General features: G+C 35.4%; 1 protein-coding gene across 3 annotated transcripts in view; it reads left to right on the forward strand.

The window, feature by feature from the left end:
- The first annotated feature begins 4887 nt into the window (after nt 1–4887).
- pbx1b (pre-B-cell leukemia homeobox 1b) overlaps nt 4888–27990 on the forward strand; it is a 75063-nt gene continuing 51960 nt past the window's right edge. The window contains exons 1-3 of one of the 3 annotated variants that reach the window (XM_042725339.1): nt 4888–5037; nt 5112–5363; nt 6823–6896. In XM_042725339.1, coding sequence (XP_042581273.1) covers nt 5176–5363; nt 6823–6896 — 262 coding nt within the window. In that variant the 5' untranslated portion in view covers nt 4888–5037; nt 5112–5175. Of the gene's footprint in view, nt 5364–6822; nt 6897–27990 lie in introns of all 3 variants that reach the window. The other 2 variants (XM_042725340.1, XM_042725341.1) reach the window with 2 other exon arrangements.

Genomic DNA, 27990 nt, shown 5'->3' on the forward strand with positions numbered 1-27990 from the left:
ACCGTCTCTCAGATGTCTGTTTGTCTCTTATACCTACGGCGTTCATTCCCATGTAGAGATGTCACTCTTATTAGGACTAAAAGCATTTCTTGTTTTTAAGATGGTTGATACTTATAGCGATGCTGACTCCACCAGACAATCTGTTTGGATGACCAAAACACTTCACCTTCAACAAATCTGATTTTGTATCTTATAGTGATTAATAGGGTTTTGGGAAAAATGGATTAAAAGACTTTGGATTTTTGAATACAAAATAAGGAATGCTAAATGCATAAATGTGAAGTATTTCTAGAATGTGTTAACAAAGAGTAAAGAGTGCTACTTTCTTATAGCAAAAACATATTGATGCAAGCCAAAACATTTAATAAATGAACAGCCACATTTACTGTTGTTCAGACAATTTTGTGCGCAAACTCATGTAATTTCAATAGAAATAAATTCACTTGATCGGGAATTTCACTTGAGGGCAAAAGATTCCCCAATGCAGATTTTCACATGAATTCACAGAAAGCTGCTCATTCATATGGCCTTCATAATAATGAACATTTTACATCAAAATTTCACTACCCAGAAGGTTAGGTTAAACATTTAACTCCAACTGCTGGGTCAAAACAACCCAATTCCTGGGTTTGTCCATATTTCACCTTGTATTTGACCCAGCATTTTTTAGAGTGTACTTAACATTTACTAATCAGTTCAGCCGTACTAGCTGTATTAAGTGTATTAAATTATTTCAAATTAGTAAATTATTTGTAGTGATAGAGTCAAGGTGTTATGAAATTCACAAGTTCTGCTTTTTGTTTGTAAAACCGTTTTATAGTTTTGGTTTCCTTTCATTGAAAAGATTGAAAACATTCCAATACATATACAGCAATACAATAAACAAGTGTCAAGCAAATACTTATTGTAATTCTGCACACTTAATCCAGTCAGTAAGTTAGTTGTCTATTAAGTTTACAGTTTATAAGCATTTCAAAGATGTGGGACCTAATGCCTCATTTAGATCATAAGTGAAAGTTTACAGAAAGCAACTGATTTGAGAAAACCCCCACCACTGTCACACTTCACACTTACTCCAGGATCAGTCCAGAAACTGCAGCGGTGTGAGAGGAATCTGGTGGAGAGGAATGACCAGCGGCACACAGAGAGAGATCCAGCGATCCACTGCACGACTGCATTGCTGTCAGCTTCAATCCACTCACAGAACACACACATGCAGGCGTAACGTGTGTTTGTGTGAAACGGCACAGATCGTGTGATTGCGTTGTGTGTAGAGTGAGGTTTTAAGTGATTACTGTAAAGCTCTTTCATTGATGAGAAATGTGATATATGATTTGGCATTAATTCATGTTTTTATTGATATGCAGCTGCAAAGCCTTGATGCTGTCTTAAGTCATATGTCAATAGCCATTCCTGGTTGTTCTTTTTACGGTATTAAAACTGTAAATTAGGGTATTTTATTTATGGCATAATGTATAAGTCTGCGCCCACAGAATTTGGTAGAAAAGCTCCACAGATTTTCATATCATTCACAAATCTTCCTGTGCATGTTTGTTTATTATAAATTAACATTTGACGATACTCTTATCTCCTCTGAACACTTTTACTGTTTTTTAATCCATCCAGCAGAATTCCTCCTACACAAAGTAAACTCTTGAGATTTTGCATCCAGGAAAACATGATTTTAAGGAAAGAATGGACGTGTTGACTCTGATAGACAGATGATCCAGTGGTTTTCCATATGAGGAAAGCGTCTTCTCCCACTGTGGTGTTGTATTTGACATCGTGGTCTGAAATGGACTCTGTTACTGTTAATAGCTTTGAATGTATGACAGAAAATCACATTAGGGTGCCAATATTGTGTCTTATCATACACAACTATGAATGTGACTGCCACAAACAAATCTTCACATATCCTTGATTACAAAAATGGCTGAGTTCTGGTCATTTTGACCCCAAGACAATTTTTGTTTACCTGAAAATGCTATTTAATGTTCACATCAAATTAAAATTTACTGTCTTTTCTCTCATATATATGTGTATAAAAACTTTTGTATTTATGAGAGGGATTTATTTATTTATTTTTTTATTTATTTATTTATTTGTTTGTTTTAACCAAAAATTGCTTATAAGTTTCTTGTTATGCTATATTATTACCAAATCTTGGATTCATTATTTTTGTCAGCTTGTTTTCTATTTGGAGGCGATTGATTGTAGACTTCTGAGCTCATGCATCTCTATTTTGCTGAACATTGCCAAAATTATCCAAAAATAAAAAAATTTTTTTCCACTCAAAAACTGAGGTGCATGAGCTCAGATCAATGAGGCCTATATGATCAGCTCCAAAAGAAATACAAAACCTGTGCTAATGGAAAGAAAACAAGATGACAAAAATATTGATTCCAAGATTTGAGGATTCCAAGATTTGGTGATATATACTGTATAAGGTCGGTAACTTTTGACTTAAATTAGTTCAGGGATTTTCAGCACAAGGTGGTCACATTGGTTTGGTTTGCATTAAAATTGAACTATTTTTTCCTTCTTTAATTTTTATTTTTTATTTTTTATTTTTGCTACACTCTTTCAAAATGGGGTTTTCGCAGCAACACTATAAAAGAACCATTTTAGGCTCACCAAAGAAACTTTCAGTAAACAGTTCTTAAAAGGAACACCTTTTTTCTTCATTAGAAGAACCTTTTTCCACTTTAAAGAACCTTGTGTGGAATGAAAAGTTTCCATGGATTTTAAAGGTTCTTCATGAAACCATCAACACCAATGAAGAACCTTTATATTTTAGAGTGTATCTATACTATGCATGATTACATATATATAGTCACACATTTTATTATCTCCAACCCTCCAGTTCAGAGAATCTCTCATGCCTATAAGGCTCAATGCCTATACAGTAACTTGCAATTCAAATTCATTATTTTGTGACGATTCTGAACACTAAATCATTTTCAAAGTCAAAACGAAACAACTTCAAACTAGGCCCAAATCTGCAAGCACTTTATTTCCATTCGTAACGTTCCATGAAAGTGTGGGGTGTCTAAATGCTTGTTAGGTTGATCTGATGAGCGAATGTGTTGGCGTGTGCTGGTCAGGACAGATGTTTGGACAGTGTGACCGTCTCTCAAAGATCTCTTAGGGATTCCTGTTACGCTTGGCAGATGGCGAGATGCACACTACACATTCTCCGAAAAAAGGGTACAAAAGCTGTCAATGGGGTGGTACCTTTTCAAAAGGTACACTTTTGTACCTTTTAGGTACTAATATGTACCTTTAAGGAACCAATATGGACTCTTTAGGTACAAAGGTGTGCCTTTTGAAAAGCCAGTGACAGCTTTGTACCTTTTTTTCTGAGAGTGCAGAGACGCCATCACAGCGCACACAGGTACAGAACTGTCCTTTTACAAACTCAAACTAAGGATAAACAGAGAACAACCAGGGGACTGTCTGCAAAGTCATTCCGAATACATTCCAGGAAATCCGCCTCGTAGCCAGAGGCTCACTGCTCAATTTGGAACAGGGAAACTAGCCTGAAGTGTCTTCCACTTATTTTCGCTCAGGGATTTGCTGGATGTTCTCGGTTGAGTTAAGCAGGCATCTCTCAATCATACACACTGGATCGAGTGTGTGTGTGTGTGTGTGTGTGTGTGTGTGTGTGTGTAACCTCCCCCTCTTTCCCAGTGGCAGGAGCACTAGAGTAGATGCTTCAGACCTGGAAGGCACTTTTCAGCCTGGTCACACACACTGAGGCCCTGCTGCTTGACTGCGCACCATGGGTCACCGGCTTACATCAGAAAAACCCAAGCGAACACAGTGAAGTGTGCTGCTTGAACATACCTGACAAAACCCAGCACTGCACTCAGCATTAAAACAGATCGATGCACCATGCTCAAACAAGACGTTTAAATAAAATGCATAAAATCGTTTTAGCCATGCATTTCAGGAACACTTTGCTACTGTTTAATTAAAAGACGAAATCAGGATGAAAAATGTAAAGATTCAGCATTAGTCATTGGGATTGAAGCGAAGGATAGAATCCTTTGATCGTTAATCCTGAATTAAGCACATTAACCGGGTAATAACTGAAATGGATGAAGGACAAGGTCGATTGTTTTGATTGGGAGTTTTACACCTCGGTGACATATATCTATTCCTTGGCAGCAGGCTGGAAAATGAGATGGAGTCGTGAAGAGAAAATGGAGGTCTATCACTGGTCAAAGGGGAAAGTGAGACAGACCCTGAACCTCAGACTCAATGATTTAGCTCGTGTTCGAAACATCAATACATCCCAGTGCCTTCAGTGTCCCTCATATTAAAGTGTCTAATGAGTTCCCACCACAAATGAATGAATAAATTACAATATTAATGAAAAGACTGACTTTTGTTTTTTATATATAGTTCATATATTTATTATTATAATATTTTACATTATTGTATTGATATAGTTTTGAATTATAACAAACATTATGAATTGTTTATAGAAAATACATTAATTTTCATTTAGTATTGTTGTATGTTTTTTTAATTTTTTATAGAAAGTATGTTAATTTTCATTTAGGTTATAACACAAATAATTGTGACGTTACTATATTATGATACAAATGAATATGTTAATTGGATATTATATTTGATTATTAAATTATATTATTACATTCATTTAATATTAGGATATCACACCCCCAAACATTTGTTATCACAGAATCCCGTGACATTCTCTCTAAATACATGTGAGCTATCAGAGGTATTAACAAAAAACACATGTGCAGCGGACAAACATGAAGAGCAAAGAATCTCCCCTGCGCAATGATTGACGTGCACTGAGAGCCATGCAGAGGCGGAGCTACACGGTCGCGGCGTCCAATCAGGACGAGTGGGGCGGGGCCAAAGCATCGCAGATTCTCTGAGCTTTGAGAGCGCTACAATGTAACAAAAGCAGCGGGATGAAACAGTGAAATAACGCGCGAGTGTATGAAGCGCTGCGTTCACGCGGGACCTGATTAATAACACACGCCACACACACACACCCCGGTGAGTTTAGTGGTTAAAGGGCTGATAGTGGCTCGAGCTGTAAGTGAGTGAGCTCAGGAGGACTGTGCTTACAGAGAGACTGCCAGAGGAATCTCCGCCGCAGCTGGACAGAGGACCGGAGGACCGGAGCGGGCCGACATGGACGAGCAGCCGCGCCTGATGCACGCTCATGCGGCCGTGGGGATGAGCGGACACCCGGGCCTGTCTCAGCACATACCGGACAACACCGGGGCCACCGACGGAGACGGAAGGAAGCAGGACATTGGAGACATTTTACAACAGATCATGACCATCACTGACCAGAGTCTGGACGAGGCGCAAGCCAGGTGAGCTGTCACTCATCTCATCCGAAGATCTGGAATATTCATGCTGGCTTTCATCTTCAAGACGCCATTGACACTTGATTGATTAGGGTATCAAATAAGATACACTTTTATCAAACAAAATTCATTAAATTAAATAATTTAAAATAAACTCGTCACAGAAAATATATAAAAATATAATAATACCGCATTTGCACATTTTATACCGTGCACTACATTTTTATGATACATAATTTATATATATATAAATATTAATAGCTTAAATATAGAATATAGTAAAATAATGTATAACAATGAAACGTTTGTACATTTAAATATATTAGTGTATAATATGTACTATATGTGTAGTATTTACACATATTTTTAAGAATTTACTATTTTTGTTTACTTGAACAATGCTATAATATATACTCTAATTAAAGATGGACTTCCAAAAAGGTTCAATTGACCTCATTTAATTATCAGCAGCATTTAAAATGTATAGATTGGGATAAATAACATACACCACAGCTATTGTTAAAACTGTAAACTCTCAATAAATTAATATGAGTTCTGTTTCAAAAGCTTTTAGTATCTACTGTTATTTAGTTTTTTTTATGTCAGTTGGTATCTAATTCACTTTACACTTATCAAGTGGCTTTTTAAATAAGAAGCAAATTGTAGTAACAATAACTGCAGTAAGTAACTGAGGGATTTTGGCAGAAAAAAATATAGTTAAGACAATGTAGTTTAGATGTTTGACATCTTGATAATAAGTGGCAATTAGCAAATATTTACTTGTAGATCAGGAGTTATTGACTAAGTAGGCATCCAGACATGGACTGATAACACAATCGCTGTTGTCAGTGTGTCCAAACACATGTAGTGTGTAGTGACAGACATCAGTGTATTTTTTTGACATGCAGTGCTCATTTTTTGTCAATAGAAATGAACAGATGCCACGATAGCATTTGACAGACAGCACTGAGACTCATATCACACATCTGACCGTGTCCCTTTAGGATAAATTTTACTCAGAATGGAGGTTTTTAAGTCAATGAGCTCGACTATATTTTATGTTGTTTCCCCCCCTGTATTTTAGAACTATCTGCAGTGTTAGGATTTTTTTTATATAATGTAATCACTCAGCACACAATCATTACTATTGCTAAGTGTTTGAATGCATTCATTTTTTTTTTTTTTTTTTTTTTTTTTGCATATGGATGTTCAATAAAAACATGCTTTTTTTAAATGATTAATTTTAAACAAGCAAAGATACAAACATATTTTGTAAATTGGAATTTTGTTAATGTTATACAAACAGTATGCATGCAAAAATATGATAAACAGAGACTAGCATGAGTTTGCTCAGGTCACCACGATCAGTGTACGTTCAGGCAGCAGGCAGATGAAGAAGTGTTTGCTAGCGGAGTAAAATCTTCATCTGCACCGACGCTCACCGCGGCCTTGTGTTGTGTTTCAGAAAACATGCTCTCAACTGCCACAGAATGAAGCCAGCGCTCTTCAACGTCCTGTGTGAAATCAAAGAAAAGACAGGCAAGTCATGCTATACTCTTAAAAAAAAAAAAAAAAAAAAAAAAAAAAAAATACACCCGTGAGATAATATTTTTTAAAACCACTGGATATTTGTTGGACATCAAGTGCATTTGTTTTTCAGTGTCTTGTCGAAGCTGTGAGCGCAAATAGTTGTCTTTTAATGGTTTGCACATGTCGTGACATATTTAGTCAAGTAAATCCTCTCATAAAAATCTTCTAATTGGAAACACAGTGTTGTGCTGTAGTGGCATGCTGCTTTTCTGCATTGTGCATTGGATGTTTTAGAGCATGGATTTCAGTGGGTTAATGTGGGTTTGTGGCGACCGTAGTGAGGAAATGAAGAGAAACGTCTGTAGAAGTTCAGCTTCTTTGACCTCTGACTAGTAAATCATCTTTACTGCTCATGCACTGTACCGGACTTGTTTTTTTTGTTTGTTTGTTTTTTTGTGCAAAAACGCACCTACGTTCTGGTTAGGAAAGAGCAGGATTAAATTACAGACTCTCCCAAGTTGCTAAATTGAAATGTTTATTTAGTTGTGTTTGGCTAAAGCGATGAATATAGATTGTATTTGTGCATTTTTGGAGAGAACCCTCGTTTCATTTGGTGGAGCCATTGCAATGATTAAAAACGTCGTAGATGCCGGGAAGAGGGTCGAATGTGACGTCTGTGGTCTGGTGTGTCGAGAGCAGAGCTGCTCAAAGCCACTCGTGCGTCGTTCTCTCGAGCAGAGAGAGTGGGAACTATGGTGGATCTGCGCTTGTGAGATACTGAGACTCCGTCGCTCTGCGGTCTGATGTGGAAACGGTTCCAGCGTGTTTCACAGTCATTAGTGCATGAAATAAAAAGGACTAGATGAAGGATAAAGCATTATCTCTCAGACTGCTCTGTTCCAGCTGTGAGGCCGTGGGTGGTTCTCATCTCTGTTTATTCTGTGTCTGTCTCCGCCGCCGTGATGGTTGGCGATGATGTTTTCATTGAGTTGGAGGCGCGAGCAGAGCGGGGGGTTTCTGCGGCCTGCTCTGCGTCCGAGAGGGGAGAGTTTTACTCCCCGCAGTTTCTTTTTCTCTTGCGAGTTCACGCAGAGTTCGAGCGCAGAGCGACGTGGACGTATCCCAGACTGCTCCGCTGCTCTTTGCCTCTTTTCTGCAAAAATATGAGGGGACCGTGAGCTCTGAGAGACAGGTCGAAATGACACGGCATGAGGTTTAAGATTGTTTGAGTTTGTTTGCAACACATCCATGGATGTTTGTCATGTTCAGGAAACTTTTTTTTTTTTGGAATTCTAGATGGATTCAAACACTTGTGCGTTGGTCGTGTCTAAAAACGATTTGGATTTCGAATGTATGAATGTTTTACTGTGTTCTTCAGTCATTCGGTGTTTTAAGAGCCAAATCCGCAGGCATTCTGAGTTTTAACTTTATTTGTTTTGAAATCATGCAGGAATCAAAATAGCTCATGAAAAATGTGTTTATTCTGTTTGACATCTGTGGAGATGTTGGTTCTTTGGATCAGTGTGTGTTTAGCACAGTGGAGGACTGTAAAGCTGCTGAGAGTTATTGCTGAAAACAACTTTTACTAAAATTGTAATGAAATATAATTGCCTTAAATTTGTACTTTTGTGCATGTTTGCAAATGCTTTGTTAAATGAAAGCATTTAATTTTCTAGATTAAGTTCTTTTAAAACTTTTTAGCAATTATGTACTGTTTATTCTATCATATTCTATGATAGTAATTCTAATAAATGGAGCTGATAATGTTACTCACCAAATGAATCTCATTTCTTTTCTTTTCCATTTTGTCATTATTTCTGTTAAAGACAAAAACTTTTAATTTCAAGGCACTGTGCGTCAGACAATTTTAAAACACGAGTTCAAATGAGATTTGCTGAATTAGTTGTTTATAATTTATAAATAGTTTTTTTTATCAAACTTATGAAAAAGTTAAGATTATAAATATGTTGTCATGTGATTTAAAGAAGTGCTTAGTTTCTCCATGTCACGCTTGTGAATCTTAAAAGTGAAAATATGTAACTTTTTAAGCACAATAAATTATTTATCCATTTGTTTGTATTTAAAAAATTCCAAAGTTTGTTTAACACCGTTAACGCAACAATATAACATTGAAAGTGACAAAAGATCTGATTGGATTTGGTAAAGTAGAAAGTATCTCATATAGTTTCACAGTGAAAATGCCATTTTCTTAAAGCTCAAGATCACATCCAGACCTGTCAGTGAGTCCATAGTGTGTTTTTACAGTTCCTCCCACCTGCAGAGGAGGAATCAGCCCTGGGTCACGACCTGACCTTTTGACCCCGCTGGGTTTTTACTGGGATGTAAGAGAATGGCAGACGCAGAGGGAACTCTAAACAGCCTTGCGTGCTGAAGGAGGAAAGAAACACTTTGAGTCCAAACGTCTGAGACACCGCCATATTTTCATGGCACTCTTCTCTGCTTGCTTTCATTCCACTCATATTTTCTCTCTTGTCTGAGGTCTGTGTGAAGACTCTGTGAGTGTGTGTGCTTGCTTTTATAGTCTTTGTGCATGTTCACACTGTCATCTTTGTATGGTATGTATTGTACTTCACACACATTGTTCAGAATCACTGTTAAATGATGAACACAAACTGTACGTTTTATATTAATGCAGAAGCACTTTTTTATGAGGATTACTAATATTAAACATTGGTGTGTTTTATAATCTTTATAAAAGTATGGCTGTGCATTATCTTTACTCTACCATGGTTAAATCGCTGTAATGCATGGCTTCTTATGGCTGCGCTATTGTTGAAGCAAATCTTTTTTTCCATCAAACAGCAAAAGAGTACAAAAATATAGTTGTGCCATTTTTGCTTCTTGCGTACAGTGGCTTCTAATGGCTTAAGTTGCATTTTTAGCATTTGCTTTTTTAGATGCACCACATGCATGCACTTTTCAAAATGCATTTTTATATGTAATTAGTGATGAGTTTCAAATCATGTTCTAAACAGAAATAGAGCAATGCACTTGTTTACCTGAAACAATGGCAGTGTCTTGTCTCAGCGTCTGTGAGCTTTGAAGCGTGCAGCTCAGAATCGTGTTGGAAGGGATCTGGCACCAAATGGCTTTCCAAAAATACACTCTCAAACAATTCCAGCCAGATCATTTGGCTCACACGGACCCGATACCTCGCAAACTCTCGTTTCATTATTCTTCACGGCGAAATAACCCAGCCAGCACTTGAAAGGAGCCGTGCGAATACGTCTCTTTTTTTTTTCTCTCTCTTTGGTTTCGTCTCAGTGTTTCTGACACATGGAGACTCGTCTCTATGGAAGTGGAATTCTTGGATCTCTTGGAACTTCAGATTGATGTCAAAGCATCTAATTGCTGAATGTCAGAGTTTGTTCTGTGACACCACCTTGAACCTCCTGCGTTGACAAAGACACAGTAGCGGCGCTCTGCTGTTGAGGAGTACGAGGGTTTGAGCGCCTGTCAGAGATTTTACGTCGCATTCAAATATTCGTTTACTTCAGAAAGCTCCAAATGAAGCCCTAATGGAAGCGGTTTATGCACTCAGTGGCTTGTTTGTTGTTTTTTTTTATTGCATTCTGAATGGATTTTTCTTTTCTCTGCAAACACATTGTTTCAGCTTTGTTTTTATGAGTGCAGTGCTTTTCACGTTGACTGTAGAAGATAGTTTTCTTTAGCCTAAACAAGTCAAACCAAAATTGGTAATTTAGATTTTGAGTGCTTTTAAGTGTCTCAAACTGATATTTTATATTGCGTACAGTACAAATAGTCATTAACTTTAGACACCCTGGTTAGGTACTTTTATTTGAATTTTATTTTAGAATGTATAATAATATATATAATTTATAATTTTATTCTTTTTTTATTTTTTTATTCATGTTTATAATGCAATGCATTCATTTCTTAAGAGCTAATAGCTAAATTATATTAGATTAGATTTAATATTGTATTATTAGATAATGTTTTTAGACAATATTTTCTACATTATTTTTTCTACATCTTTTAAAATTATAATCTGTAAAAATGCTTTTTAAAAACAAATAAAAAAGATATTGAAGAGCTCATTTATTTATTGGTTTTAACACTGTATGATTTTTTTCTACATTATTTTTAGTTGTACAATTTCTATAATAAATGAACATTTCTTTTTCTGAAGTGGTAAATGAGAAGCTCATTTAGTTATTAGTTTTGACACTGTTTTTTTTTCCTGCAATGTTGTAGTTTTAAAATTTCTATAATAAACAAGCTCTTTTTTTATTTTGTCTTTGCAAAGCTTTTTGCTGGCTTTGTAAAAACTGAATTATAAAAATGAAAAGCTCATTTGGTTATTGGTTTTAACACTGTGCTGTTTTTTTTTTTATTGCAACCATCTGTAAGCATATGATGATGATTATAAATCTAAATCTTCTAAACGTCTGTCAAACCTCACAAATCCTGACTTGCAGTGTTTTCTCTCTGTGCAAACCTCAACAAAAGGCTAGTTTTCTTGTGGCATGTGTTTAAACGGTGTAAAGTTTAGCGCCTGGGGGTTCGGGTGATGTAATGTTATTTTTTGATGGGTGAGAATGAGGTGAGCAGAGGGCAGGGCGGGAATATTTGACAGTGTTGAAAGGAGCCAGAGATATGATTACTGCGAGCACGTTCAGTTCTCTGGGTCCTGTGGGAAGCTCGACTCCTTACGGCTTCTCAGGCTGAACACACCAGTGCACACAATATACACTTCTATAGCTCATTACAGACGGAATAAATCATCTACGGCAGCTCGGTTTCAAACCAGCAGACAGACGATTTAAGAGTGTGTGGCATTAACAATGACATGCTTGATGTCACTAAATGGATTCAAGAGGGTGTCTGTTACGGTGATATAAAAACAGCCAATTTTGGTTGAATTCTGTGCATTAAGCTGCTTCGTAAACAGAATTGTTTTCAAGTATCTTAAAATATGTAAATACTTGGCTATACTCAGTATAGCATACTACCGTATTATTTGCACTATTGCATGCAATACACTGAATATTGAATATTACATGCTACAGTCGCCAAATTGCAACGTGCAACACTGTATCCAAAAATGCACTGCTTTTTAAAAAATCCTTTTAACATTGTCATCCATGATTATAATATTTTTGTTATTCGTAATTGAATCAGACTGCCAAAAGTTTAAATTGAATTAATTAAAAATGCTAAATAATCCCGTTTTATTTCCAATATGATGACTAGACACCATTCACATGAGTTTGAGTTAGAAGAATGCAGATCGTGTGTGTGTGTGTGTGTGTGTGTAAGAGTGTGTGTGTGTGTGTGTGTGTGTGTATATATATATGTGTGTGTGTGTGTGTGTGTGTGTGTGTGTGTGTGTGGAAACCCATTTCCATCACCAAATAAAAAAATAAAAATGCAGCTTTGTATTTCACACTATTTTTTGCTGATTTGAGTCTATTACTTGTACATTCTTGTTCTTGCAGTTATTTTTTTATTTTGTTTCTTCCATAAAATTAAAAATACTAAATGTAATTGCAACTTTTTATCTCACAATTCGGATTTTTCCTCACATTTTCAAGTTTATATCTCATAATATAAAATTACAAGGTATAAACTCTGAATTGTAAGATATAAACTTGCGATTGCGAGGGAAAAAAAGACCAAGATAAAATGTTGCATTTAACTTTTACATTTTTTTGAGTTTGATTGCATGCACATGTTTTGCAATCATCAAGAAAAGATGCAGTTGTTTTCTGCTTCCTATTACAAGTTTACTTTTGCATGCACAATGTTAAGATGAAATTTATTATTGCCATTTAGTATTGCTTTTCCAGATCTGACCCGTAGGCCTCGACTCCACGTTCACTCCTGCTGAATAACACACAAGTGTGTAGGTGCTTCCCTCAGGTGAAAACAAACAAAGCAGTTCATATTCTCCAGCACAGCTGCCCGAAATCATTTGCTTGGCGTGCTGTCGATGCTCTCTGCGCAGGGCCGTCACTGACACACGGCCCGTCTGGTCTCAGTGCTAATACACGCTGCTTTGTCTTTCATTCTCTGTGTGTTTTTTTTTTTAAACTTGCTGATGCAGCATCTCCACGGAGTGCCAACGAGCAGGATATGAGAATCACATCTGTTGGACCGGCTCATCATCCTTCAAGCGGAAATGCTAAAGCCTAATCCAGCTCATAATAGAGGCGCACAATGCTGACTGGCAGCACACGGCCGGCGTGGCGTTTTTTGGAACGGCTTCGGCAGGCTTTTGCAGAAATGAGATTAGGAGATCACGCAACAGCAGTTACGGAGAGATCTGTCATCGTTTTCTCTGAGTATACACTGGAGCACAATCACATTACCTTATGAATTATGCAAATTGTCAGTGGCCTAATTGAGATGTGTTAATCATATTAAGAAGCTTAATAGCTGGAATTTAACTGTGATGCTATTTGGTAATTAAGCACGACGGCGAGTTTGGGGTGCTGTTGATTGAGCTGCTTGTGGAAGATGATGTTGGAGTGTTTATACGTCTGTCTGTCTGGCGTTAGAGAAATTATAGCTTGACTTTTTTTTAGCCTTGACAATATCCAATATGTAATTAATTGAAATGGTGACAACTGATTCATGGAAATGATTCAGACTTACCAACTTTGATGCTGTTTTCACTACTGATGTTTTAATAGTGTCTCATTTTAACATCTTTTAACATTCTCATACAGTAGGTATACGTTGCTAAATTTGTGTAATGATGATGTCTTTAGGAAATAAATGAATGAAAAATAAGTTAAAAATTGCCTTGCAAGTGTTTGCATAATTGCATCACATGCAAAATCCTTGATATCTGCGTCTTTAAAATAGCTGAAATCATTGTTTGAAGAACTATAAAGGAAACAAATCATTAAAACATTAAATTCCTTTCTATATTCATTCCTAATAACATTAAAAATAACATTAAAAAATCCACTTTTTTATAAAAAAACAACTGATGAAAGTTCAAATTTTTTTTATTTAAATTGATTAAAAGATTTATAATTTAACAAAACAAAAAAAATTCAGTTTCAAATAAATGTGGTCTTGTTGAACTTTCTATTCATTAAAGAATCATAAAAAATTAAATGTATCACACACACACAAAAAACAACATTCAGCAGCACAACTGTTTTCAATATTGATAATAATCAGATATATTTCTTGAGCAGCAAATCAGCATATTAGAATGATTTCTGAAGATCATGTGACACTGAAGACTGGAGTAATGATGGTGAAAATCACTGGAATAAATTACATTTTAAAATATATTCACATAGTAAACAGTTATTGTAAAATGTATAGTATTTTTGATCAAATAAATGCATCCTTGGTGAGTAGAAGAGACTTCTTTCATTTTATTTTAAACTAATCTTAAAGACCCTCTAAATAGCAAATTCATAGTCTATCACTGTCAGTTTTATTGATTAGCTGTTGCAGGCCTGATTCCTAATATTTGATATATTGGCCAGCCCTAGTGATTTTGTGCCTTTTAGAGACAAAACCATTATAAAATGGCAGATTCACTAGGGCAATAAAACCTCATAAACTGCCTCAGAATCTGTTCTTTTGTCAATAGATCGTATCTTGTGCTCAAACAGGCTCTGCTCACAGAGATATGAATGAACGAGATGGCGCTCAGTGCATTAGACAGAGACGCTGTGGTGATTTTATCTGGCCGTTTGCTTTGTCGCTCGTCGTAAAGCTGGTAGGTGGAGACACGCTCGGCCCTCCGTTACTGCCAGCTTTCTTCATATGTTACGACTTTAATCAAATCTGAAAATTTGTAATGCGCATTAAAGTGAACATGAAGTGCTTCTCGTGAGCGCCGTTGCCATACCAACCCCGGAGGAGTCGTCTGTCTTTAATGCGCGGTTGGGAATCTGGTTTCCTCCCCCCTCGCCGTCACCGGCTCGACTAGAGGCCTCTCTCCACGTACTGGAAATGACACAAATTAATATACACTACTTAAACTAGAGCAAGATTAATGGCTGCCTTTCGCTGCAGTTTAGTCCCACTGTCAGTTGTCGGGTGTTCCTTGGACAAAATCAACACTAATCAACATTTATCCCACTTTTGCCCTGGGCTCTCAGGATGCAGGGATCCGAACATGCCATGCTTTTCACCTCTCGTCCAGCGCGTTCATACATCATCCGCACCTCTCTCCAGCATAGATTTATGTTTTTATTTGCACCTGATAGTTAACAAGGTAAAACGCTGCATCTAACACACCAGTCTCTTGAAAGTGTGTGTGCATGTGCTTTTGTGAGGTCATATATGCTTGGAAAACAAACGTTTGGGGTCACTTCTGCTCACCAAGGCTGCATTTATTTGATCAAACATACAATAAAATTCTGAAATGTTTTTACACTTTAAATTAGCTTATTTCTATGTGAATATATTGTAAAATGTCATTTATTCCTGCGATGCAAAGCTGAATTTTCAGCATCATTACTCCAGTCTTCAGTGTCACAGGATCTTCAGAAATCATTCTAATATGCTGATTTGCTGCTCAAGAAACATTTCTGATTATTATCAATGTTGAAAAGAGTTTTGTGAAAACCATGATAGCCATTAATCAGAGAATGTTAGCATGAGAAATTTCACTGCAATCATGTTTTATTTTTGGGGTCTGTAAGAACTCAAGTGTGAGAAATGTAGCATTTTTCATGAAGGATGTTTGAAGCATTTTATCAAGTTAAATCTTTATCATATAATGTATATGTTTACATATAATCTCCAAAAAATTCATGAAATTTGATATTGGCATGTTAAAAGTATGTTTTTAAGCTTTTAAAATGACTTTGCCAATCACAAGTTTTACAACGAGGCCTCTTTTGATTGGTGTACAATAATTTGAATGTCATGTCAAGAGAGATTTACAGTGGAAACTGCCGAATATAACAAACAAATGTATGAAACACTTCTGTTCAAAAGCTTGTGGTCAGTAATGTTTTTTTTAAAGAAATTAATATTTTTATTAAGGATGAATGCATTAAATTGCTCATTTATAATGTATAATATAAAATTAATGTAGATTCTTTTGAACTTTCTATTCATCAAAGAATCCTGAAAAATCAAATGTTTTACAGTTTCCAAACAATATTCATTGTTTTCAACATTGATAATAATCCGAAATGTTTCTTGAGCAGCAAATCAGCATATTAGAATGATTTCTGAAGATCATGTGACACTGAAGACTGGAGTAATGATGCTGAAAATACAGCTTTGCATCACAGGAATAAATGACATTTTACAATATATTAAAATAGGAAACAGTTATTTTAAATTGTAATATTATTTCACATTTTTAGTTTTTACTGTGTTTCTGATTAAATGGTGAGCAAAAGAGATTTCTTTCAAAAACTGTAAGAAAATCTTACTGACCCAAAACCTTTGAAAAGTGGTGTATATAATGTAGTTGACGTCTCTAATTGACTCATTGGTTTGTTGGAAGTCTAGCAAACCATCGTGACCCATATTTTGTTGCCAGGTTTGAACTGATGCGTATGATTCAGTGGTGATGTTATAAATCGATACAGAATGATTGTTCCTGTGTGCTTCCCCTCAGAGACTGGAGAAACGCCACATCTCGCTCTCTCTCCTCCTGTATGAATAGCCTGGTTATGCAAATCGCTCATAATTAGACATGCTAATATATGGCAGTAATAAGCCGCTGTCTGTCGTTATGTCTGCCAGTTTTCCTATTGTGTCCAGCGAAAAATGTCTTTAAAATACTGCTTCCCACAGTTCTCTGTCATTCATGTAGACGTGTCTCATAAAAACCATCAATAATTGCCTCGTTAAGTGCAAATTTCACTATTGTTTTAGATTTTTAGACAGTGAAATTTGATACTATGGAGTAATACCATGGTTTGCACATATATTAAATCTAAGGACACTTACACCAATTAGCGCACTACTCTCATGTGTCTCTTTTAGCATCTTAAAATAGTCCCCTCGATGCAGTGCTTGTGGCACGGAAATGTTTTTTTAAGGAAGCATGTGGAGCCTTGTGCCCCCTGAAAGGAAACAAATGTTTAGGAGAAGCAGAGAGCGGTTTTGGCCGCTTTCCCAGCACAGACACAAGTGCCATCGCGGGCTCCGGAAGACTGAAGTTCCTCCTGCACACGCAAGAACCAGCCGCAGCGTTTCCAGCATAACTGCATGCTTGAAGTCGACATTCTGTGGTCCATAACCCGTCTCACCTTGCTTACTGTACGTACTTCATGACCAGATCTGCTGTCAAGTGCTTTGGACATTTGATCAGCAGTTCTGCAATATGTCTCTTTTTCCTTTCTAAAAACTCCTGCTTTTTAAGGGATGTGCTAGAGTTTTCTTTAAGAGTAATCCAAGTCGGTTTAGTTGTGTTGTGTGCCGAGTATTTTCTCTCTCTTTCTTTCTTTGGCGTTTTCTGACTGGTGGCCCAGAACCCAGTCGTGAGTCATGCGGATTGAGATGAGCGCTAGCAGACATGCTGCTCTTCTCTGCTCCGTCATGCTTCATTTCCCGCATCCAACACTGCCAAATTCAGCTCAAACACAATCCCGCTTTATGACTGATTTCACTTGCCTGATGTAAATTCAAGCCAGATTTTTGGGCATCATCAAAAACTTTCCATTTAGAAGCTCCCACTCTGAAGACTCAGTAGTTGTCAGAGTTTAGTTCGATTAGTCGGTGTGAATGATTTTTCTGAATGTGCATCAGTGAACCGCAGCTTATAGACCCTTATGGTGTTATTTCTAGAATGATCCTAAATATAAACATATGTCAGTTTCCAGATTGCTCCTGTGAAAGCTTCATAAAACATCCAAATGCTCCAGTGTTATTTAGTATCACTATTATAGTTTTTATTTAATATTTTGAATTAGATATGATGAATTATATTTTTATATTTAGTTTACACTTTCATTTTAGTTAGTTATACTATATTTTTTTTTTTTGTATTTTGTAATTTTTTATTAGTTTTTTGATATGTCTCTGTATAGTTTTTATAAATGTTTGTTTATAAGTTTTAGGTAATTTAGTTTTATTTTATTCACGTTAATCTAAATGAAATTATAAATGCTGCTTTGGTAACTGGCTAAAAAAAATATTTCAGTATTTTGCTTCAAGTAACAATTTTTTTTGTTTTCGATTTCATTAATAATAATATCTCTAGAAAGCAAAAAAAAAAAAAAAAAAAAAAAAAAAATTCCTAAATACATCCATCTTCATAAATCACAGTTTATATTAATAGTTCATTCATGGTTTCTTTTCAGAAAATCATTAATTTAATTAATGAATTAATCAATTCATTTAGTTTTGTTATACACAAAGCACTTTAAATGTTTTTTGATAGGGTTAGGGTTAGGTAATGATATAAATGCATGTTGTGATTGCCTATTTAAGTTTTTTTTTTTTTTTTTTTTTAATGATGTTGGATTGTTTTATTAACTGGTATAAGAGCACAAAAAGTTTGTATGTATGCTCTTCTGCTGTTGCCAAATTTTCATGATGATTTCTGCATTTATAAATCTCAATTTGTTCCTCAATTTTTATTTAGGATGAAATCCATGCAATTTAGGATCTAATCACATGAGAATTTTACAAATTAGGCCCCAGGATTCCAGTTTGATGTCAGAATTTGGTTTGCTTGGTTGTTGTGAACTTTTTATATGGTCCACAGTTGGTGTGAAAGCAATCCAGACTAACTTGCAGAGATGAAATGCTATTGATGATGTATAATGCATATGGTTTAATCTCCATTTTTGATCAATTTAATTGAATTTGGTTTTGAATTTTAATTGAGTTTGGTGGTCAATATACAGGTTATGCTGTCTGAGACTGAGACAATCAAACCAATCTAACAAACCAACTATGAGAGCAGCTCTAGAAATGAAAGTTGCAGTAACCTACAACACATGCTGTTGCTCGTCTGCAGGATTCTCAGTAGAGCAGCTGCATTTGTAAGAGTGCCATACAGTGCTCTTAATGAAAATGCCAGTCAGCATCGTCATTATCTGCTCATGCTCGACTGAATTCATCAGACTGCTGATGGGTTTTCTCCTGTTTACTTCTTGTGGTGTAGATCACCTCCAACTTCATCTCCTGCAAGATAAAGGCTGGAGGTTAACGTAACCTTGATAAAATGCTCATCTCATGCTCTCATTCCATCTTCCACCATCATGGAGTATGAAAATGAAGCTGTCGAGAGCGACGCAATACGGAGCAGTTAAATGGGCCATTTCAGATGTTTTGTGTAGCACACCGACTACGAAATCTCCCCTCTCGCGCCTGTGCAGTCCATTTTCAGTCGCCTCTTATCTCCTTTCCTCTCGTTACCCATCTCTCCTCTGCTCCAAAGCCACCTCTTCTCGTTTTTTCCCCCTTTTTCTTTTCTATTCACAACCCATTTGTGTTGGCAGCCAGCAACACAAATTAGAAATATACAGCCTGGTGTCAAAACGAGCACTCATAAAATATTAACAGCATGTAGGAAATTTTACATGGCAACATTCTTTTTCATTTTCAGGTCTGTCAGCACAAGCTGTGGTGCAGCTATTTGTGCGCTTGCATCTATTTTAATGCTGCTTATTTGGAGCCATTTTCCCACGCCATCTTTTTTTATGTCTTCTCAAGAGTCAAAGGTAGAGCATTTTAAAGACCTCCATTAATTCACATTTTTTGTCAGCGATTTCAACACTTTTGGACTAAATGTCTTGTTTAGCCAGACTTTATGCCAATTGTCAATAGCCACTTTGCAGTTTATTGCCTCTTTTGAGGTTTGTTACTGCCACAGTAAAATGTGAAAAAGAAGATTATTAGTGATGGATGGTGGGGGATGCTTGGAATGGATTGGCCAGGCAACAATTTTTTCCTCATAGGCCATAATTGTAGTAGTTTGGGAACTTGTAAACATGACTTTGCTGGTGGGTAGATAAAGCTGTGTACCTTGGTTCATAGCAATTAGCCAAAGCCAACCAATCAGATTGGAGCTTTGTCTCAATGAAAAATGTCTAATTTTGCACACAATATGCATGAGAAGATCTGTGAACAGGCTGTGCACACTGGTCTTTTGCAGTGTCCCTACGAAACTCCCATAGTGATTGTATAATGTGGTGTATATACGTGTCTCAATCACTACAGCTGTTGTGGGATGATCATGCAGTTATGAATGCAGGCCAAACCAAGTCGTTCCAAACTTTTATTACTTTTTTCTTCACAAAAGGTTGTGAAATTAGCCTTTTTCCATGCAAGTACAATGCATGCTCAGAATGAGCATGAAATCTCATTCAAATGAATCTCTATGGCTATATACTCTATTCCAGGTCTTCTAAAGTCATTAACTTTGTGTAATTATCATTTTGCTCTGATAATCTTCTTTCTGGTGAGCTGTTGTGACCACATCGAGTTACTCATGAAACCGATAAGTGAATGAATCATTCAGACTGAATTTGTGAACTGGATCAACTTTTACATTGAAAAGATTTGACTTAAAAGAATGATTCGTTCACAAATTGGACATGTTAGTTCTTGTGCCAAGGGCACTTAGAGTTGAGTCTGTTTTTCACATAAAGCTGTTGTTTGACTTGGAATATTTTTGGTTTTGCGTCCTTTTTGGCGCTTGAAAGCTCCAGTTCTTGTTCATCATATTTGCATTGAAAATAATAACATTTTGATTTTACATTTATAAATATTCCAAAATATGTATTCATATACAGTGCCAGTCATCAGCATATTAGAATGATTTCTGATGAAGGATCTTGTGACACTGAAGACTGGCATAATGATGCTGAAAATGTTTGGGTTTGATCACAGGAATAAATGACATTTTAAAACACATTAATATCGAAAACAGTTATTTTAAATGGTAAAAAATATATTTCATATATTTATATTATATATATATATATATATATATATATATATATATATATATATATATATATATTTAATCAAATGAATGCAGCCTTGGTGAGCAAAATACTTTTAAAAATAAGTTTTAAAAATTCCAATCTTTTGACTGGTATTAAATATTAATCATATTTATTTAAAATCTGATATTTACGGTCCACTTCTGTGTGGAAGAAAGTCATACATATTAGGAACAACGTAAGGTTGAATTAACAATGACAGCGAATTCACATTTTTGGGTGAACTAGCACATACATTGCATCTAAATTACAACCTGTTTAACACGTCAGTCTGGTCTGATTTATCTTCTGGTCGTCAGATGATGGATTCAGCGTCTCTTTATCTACATGCTTCATGACGCCTCTCTGAGTACGTCTGTCCAGGTGGGCGGGGATGAACCCTGAACCTGCCTTTTCATGGGATGCCACCAATAAAAACGAGATGTCAATCATCCTGCGCTGCTGTGGTGTGTTGGAGCCGGTCCAGCTGTACTTCAGTCCCTCAGCGTCCCTCAGCGTCCCACCATCCACCGGCGACAGAATCTCAATGATGTTCTTAAGAAGTCACATTCCCTTTGATAGGACGTGAATTACAGCCATCCTTAAGTAGGTGCTGACGGTAGTTTTATTAATCAGCTCTGACAAGTTTCATTGTTATTCTTGTCCACTGACGTGTCTCATTGTTTTGATTGGACCTCCGCTGCCGGATTTGCAACCGAAAGAGCATCAAGTAGAAAAAGTCTCTGAATGTCTGTGATCTCTAGTCAGAAACATGAAGAGAAGACAGGGTAATTGGAGCTAAACCTGCACATTCGTTGTGTGCTGGATAGCAAGTATAATAGCATAGGTGAGGAATACAATTGTACAGTATATTGTTTTTTACATTCGTGCATGGAAATTTGGAATTTTAAGACTTTGATCAACTTTATAAGAAGGTTAATTGATTCTGTAGTTCTTTAGACATCACAATGATGTTGTTTTGTGTGAGACTAAAGGTTAAAATATTTTGATGGCAAGACTTGTACCACAGCTGGACCAGTTGATTATTTAAAACATGTTTATAGAGGAAAAACTGATTTATATTCACAGATTTTTGATGCAAATTTTGCCGCATTGCATAGAAATTGTTTGGAATTTGTAATTGCAACATGCTGTACATTTAAGTGATTTCAGTCTTCTTATTTCTCAGTATAGACTAGAACTATTTTTAGTGCTTGTGCAACAAAATGAAGAGCAAAGTACATGCATTAGGTGAGTAATTGATGCTTTATTTAGCCTGTCATTTTTTTTCGCTGCCACAGATAAAATGGGAAATGTAGTTTTGTTGTGCATTTGTGTGTGTAAAAAGGTATTTGTACATTTACAACTTAGTCTGATTAATATTAGTCTCATCTTTTAATTGATGCCCCCCTAATACGAAATGTAATTTCTGATTTGCTAAAAAGGATGGGCCAGCTTGTGTGATTGGCGTACATAAATGCTTTGCAGTATGTATCGCATAATGATTGTAACACTTTGGACTGTGTCATTTGATCAATTCAAATCATTAGCTGCTTTTATGCAATACATTTGTTAAATTACTGTAAAATTGCTGGATCGACTTTTCCAGTAAATCCATCATATCTGCTGTTCACACAAGCAACGGCTTTACAAGTTTTACCATTAAAAGTTTTCTGGATGATCTGTCCAATTACACAACAGTTTTCCTACTTCTGAGGGATCAGGGTAGAACTAAAACCATAAAAAAAATGTTGCTTGACATAAAAAAAAAAAAAAAAAAAAAAAAAAAAAAAAAAAAAAAATTAAATAACCTAAAATGGAAATAAATATTGCTAAAAACTATTTACAAATATTTTAAAACCAAAAAAACGAATAAAAATAACTTTAAAATAGAACAACAGAAAAATAAAAATTAAATTAAATATTAATAAAAATACAGTAAAAAAAATCACTGATACTAAAAACTGCACAGAACATGGTTATGCTTTTACGTCACACAATATTATCCAATAGCAGCACTGATTAATAGAAAAAAGTTATTTTAGATGCATTTTAAAAGTGCAATACTCATGCATGAGATGCGGAAAAAGCAAAGAGATACCAGTCAAAAATGTCCATCTAGCGCATGTTTACACAGAATAAATGATTCAGTGGGACTCACAAAATATTTTCTGGTATTCGTCAAAAAGTCTGTTTGCACATGATCTGTAAACAGGAATTTACCAGTAATTTTCCAGCGTAAAAGCCCCACTTTGGTTTTAATAATTAATAAAATTCCAGTTTATATCTTGCACTTGATCTTCTTGAATGCAAGATATCCTTAAGATGTCATATTGGAGTGTGTTTATTCTGATCTGCTGAACCGGTCGAGTTAATGAACAGAATCGTCTTCGTTCTATCACGAACTCCCCAAACACACTGGTAGCGGCGCGCTAATGATGCAGCCCAGCTCAGGTAGCTGTCAGGACGCTGTGATTAATTAAATCCAAAACTAGGCCAATTTGTCACTTTCTGTGGTGTGGTCGGATAAAGAGACTCGTGCTGCTGTCTCTTCACTCTTCCATACGTTACTCCTTCGATGTACGGGTGGGAGATTTTTCACGACGTCTTAATTGCCGCACTGGAAGGGCTCTGCGAATGTGAAATTCCTTTTAAAACACGTCGAGTCATCGAAGCAGCCAAGCCAAACACGCGCTCTATTGCCTGACCTACACCTAGAGGTGACTTTTTGCCAATATGACTTTTTGCCTAATAAATCAAGAGCCGATGCTTGATTTATTAGGAATGTGAAAGAGACGGTTGGAGATATTCTTCTAAATGTCAGCGCCGGTGCTGTTGGGGATTTGTTTGATCTGGTGTAGACGCTCTCTGACTCTCTGTTAAATCTGTCAGCATGCAAACGGACCACGTCATCTCGGCGAAGAAAGACAGGTGTCTACTGTACACATCCATCAAGTCCCTAGCCAACTCACGTTTTAGTACAGATGACTGTCAAGACGGTTCCTGAGCATGAGAGGTTGGGAAGGAGCGGTCATCTCCTCTGCCGACCCTCACAAGGTGTGTCAGGCGGTTTAGTGCTCTGTCGCGTCACTGCAGTCAGATCGAGGGTTTGAGGGATGATGTCCTGTTGACAGTCGACTGCGGACGCAGCAGAGACGATCTGATCTCATCCAACATCTCGACAGAGGAAAAGCAGAGGAGAAAATCCAGTACAGGCCCACACAAACTGTACAAAAAGCTAATTTCCGCAGACTCTATAGCCTACATTATTACTTGTTCATTTATGAAGTATTTTTGATGGGAAATATATATTTTTAATATCACAAATCTCTGGGATAAGTTAAATGGAAAAAATAGTATCCGATTCTTGGAAAATATACTACTGCATGTTCATTTACCAAATGTTTCTGATAAAAAATAAAAATAAAAAAAAACTTTAAGAGCTAAATTTGCATACCATGTAGTTCCTTCAGTATCAAAAAGCTTAAATATGTTTTTAATATCACAAATGTTTGAAATATGTTAAATGGAAAAAAATAGTATGCATTCTTGGAAAATATACAATACAGTATTGCATGTTCATTTTCAAAATGTTTTTGGTGAGAAAAAAATCAAGCTTTATTTTTGTTCCAAAAAAAAAAAAAACTAAATTTGCATACAGTGTAGTTCCTTTAGTATTAATAAAGTGTATATGTATGTTTTTAATATCACAAATGTCTGAAATAAGTTAAATGGAAAAAATAAACATACAATGTTATTGCACATTCATTTAGAAAATATTTTTACTTTGGAAAAAAACGCACTTTGTTTACGATCCAATGTGAAATTTTTATACTGCACAGTAATACAGTATGTATATGTTTTGAAAATCACAATTTTCTGCAATAAATAAAGTGAAAAAAATAAAGATTTTGCTTAATTTGTATACTGTACAGTTTTTTTACATAATAAAATAATTAAATAATATGTTTTTTTTTAATATCACAAATATCTGGGATAAACTTAATGGAAAAAATAAAGTTACTAGATTATGCTCTTTTTGAAATGCTACTATTTGCATGTTAAAGTTTCGATGAAATGGGAGTTGTGACTGATTTTTTTTTATTTTATTTTTTTAAAAATGTATGATTCGTTTTCGGATGTTGCACTTAAAAATGTCTTTAAAAAAAAAAAAAAAAAATAAATGATTAAATGATTATAGAGGTTCAGATTTCATGTGAGATGTATGTGTTTTTTTTTGAAGATCTACTGTTGTTATTTTGATTTAAACATTATGAGGTTAAAAAGTGCAGCATGCACAGACGAGTCTTTCACAATAAGATCTATGACATGCATTTACAACATAGAATTTTCATGTAATGCCAGTTTTAACATGAGCAGCGATCTTTGAATGGACAAAATCACAGATGCTCCTGTTTTTTTTTTTTTTTTTTTTTTTTTTTTTTTTTCAGGTGAAACACACTTTAGCATGATTCCACAGAAAATCTCAAGATTTGTATTCAAATATGGATCCACTCATCAGAAATACAACTTTTTTGAAGTCATTTCTTCGTGCATGCAAACAGAAGAGAAACGTCTAACAGAAGTTTAACTTGTCACTTTATGGGCATTTTGGGTCTTGACTCTCCCGCTGTTCAGACTGGCAGAATCTGACACGCTTCCACTCAGAGGTGACATGAGCCGGCGGGGGCCAAATGACTAATGCAGAGCCGCGTGGAGATCGCAGCGCAGCCAACACACACATTTCCATTTCCTGCATGCATGTTCTGTCCTTGGCATTTCAATTGATCTGTAGTGAAGCTGACAAAGATGTCTGTGTGTTTAATATATTCCAGCGGGGTGCGAGTGCTGCTTTCACGTTAATTATTTAATTGCAGATGTGAATGTAGATGTTGTTGCTGCCAGTGATGGATTTTTCTTGTCTTGAATGTGTTGTCACTCAGGGTTGAGCTGTATTACCATAATCTTACACCATGCTATGATTGGATTTTATCTCGCAGTCATGGTATATATCACAAAATAGTATTTTTTTTTAAAGAAAATAATGAATGAATAATCAATTAAATTTTAAACATTAATAGCCCATATAATCACTAGGAAAGTACATATTTTGCTATATATAAAAATGTTTGTGTATATAATATTGTATATTATTGCTTGGCAAAATATGTACTTTTTCGGTGATTAATATTAACTATTGAATATTTGTGCCTTTTATAATGTTACTTTAGTATCACTGATATACTATTATAGTTAATGTTTTATTTAATATGAGTTATAATATTTATTTTATTTTTATATTTTTTATATTTTTATATTTTTTTTACAGTTTTCACTTTAATTTTAGTTTTAGTAATTTTGTTGTGTGTTTTTGTTAGTTTTATTCGTCTTTTTGGTAGCATTTTACAATAAGGTTTCATTTGTTAACATTAGTCAACAATGCTTATACAGCATTTATTAATCTTAGTTAATGCTAAGATCAACATATACATTATTAAAATCAAAAGCTGTATCTCTTAATGTTAGTTAATGCACTGTGAACTAACATGAACGTAAACATTTTATTAATTAACATTAACAAAGGTTAATAAAAGCAGTATAAAAATAACATTGTTAGTTTATACTTGTTAATGCATTAACAAATGAGACCTCACTGTTAAGAGTTACCATTTTTTAAATAAGTCTAGTTTTATTAGTTTTAGTCTATTTAGTTTTAGTTATTTTAATACTTTATGTAAATTCCAGTTAAACCAAATGAAAATGTTGCTTTGTCAGCTAGCTAAAATAAAATCAGTTAATGTTTATTTAGTTTCAGGTAAAAAAGGTTTCAGTTTTAGTTAACGATAATAACCCTGGTGTTTTATTATATAAAACTGCATTGTTTTGCATTGCACTGTGGTAAAATCACCATAATGTGTGTTCTGATTGGACAAGCCACATTCAAATAACCATTTTTTTGCTCCGCCCCTAACAGCTGCTTCTTTCTCGACTTGTACGTCACACATCATTTCTGCGTCTTCATCTGTCAGTCTGTCGTGTAAATAGCCAAAAGAAACAAAGATTATTGGAGTGTATTTTAGCCATTTAATTTAGAATTTGATTTTATGATAAATGTTATTTATAATGAATGACACTCAAATGTATTTTTTATAGTTATGTTTTTAATTCTGAATACCATTAAATTTAAAAGATTTGTTATGGAGCAAGGAAATCAAAAATACATATTTACATAGTGTATTTTTGTTTCATTTATTGGCATTTTACATTAGTTCTGACTTCTGAGTGTAATAATAAAATGACTTATCTGGGAGTTTTTTTTTTCCATCAACAATACAATTCATGACTTATTTTCAAGGGAAATACAGTGAATAAAAATACAAACAAAAAATTGTTTGTGTTGGAAATACATAATTGTTTATAAATGTTTGCTTGATTTTATGGAATTGCTTATTGTTTGTTGTTGAAACATCGTAAACATGAATTTGGGCACTAGAAATCTAGTGTGCGTACTTTTGAGCCAAAGAGCAGATTGAGAGACATTCATGATAAAATTAGCTTCTCGAATTAATCATAATATCATAAATGTCAAAAGCAATGTATTTAAAGATCACATTCTGGATTTAAAGATGTTCAGTGTTCATCATAAAACGAGAGATTGTGATTTAGGTCATTTGTCTGTTTCTGATGGAATAGTTAGCGTTTAGCGTGGCCTGCTAATTGTGATGATGTAGTTGTCATGAAGGAAGCGTGACGGATGTGGACGTGTTATTGAGTTGTTTGGTGGTGAAGGCTTCTTTTCCATCTGAAATAAACGGCTTAAGGTGGTTTGCTGGTTTAGATGGTCAAACCTTTGCTGACAAAACCACTATAAAACCATCAAGCCAGACCTGCAAACCATCTTAGACTAGTTCAAGATGTCCAGAAGAACAACCAGTGCTTTTCCATTCAGATTTCCTCACAATCACAGGACATTCTGTGCTAGAGCTTAATATAAGACCTTGCATTGATATTGTTATGATGATTTCAGTGTTTTGATGCAGGTGGATGGGTGTGTGTGTGTGTGTGTGTGTGTCCCTGTAGAAATCAAGCAGAAATGGCCCCTGTATCTCTTTCTGTCTTTCTCTGACAGCACTGGCAGATGGAAAATGGTGTCAATCAATTCATCAGAGCTGTGTGTATCCTTTGGG

Source organism: Cyprinus carpio, chromosome B6, assembly GCF_018340385.1.
Source record: "Cyprinus carpio isolate SPL01 chromosome B6, ASM1834038v1, whole genome shotgun sequence".
Lineage (NCBI taxonomy): Eukaryota > Metazoa > Chordata > Actinopteri > Cypriniformes > Cyprinidae > Cyprinus > Cyprinus carpio.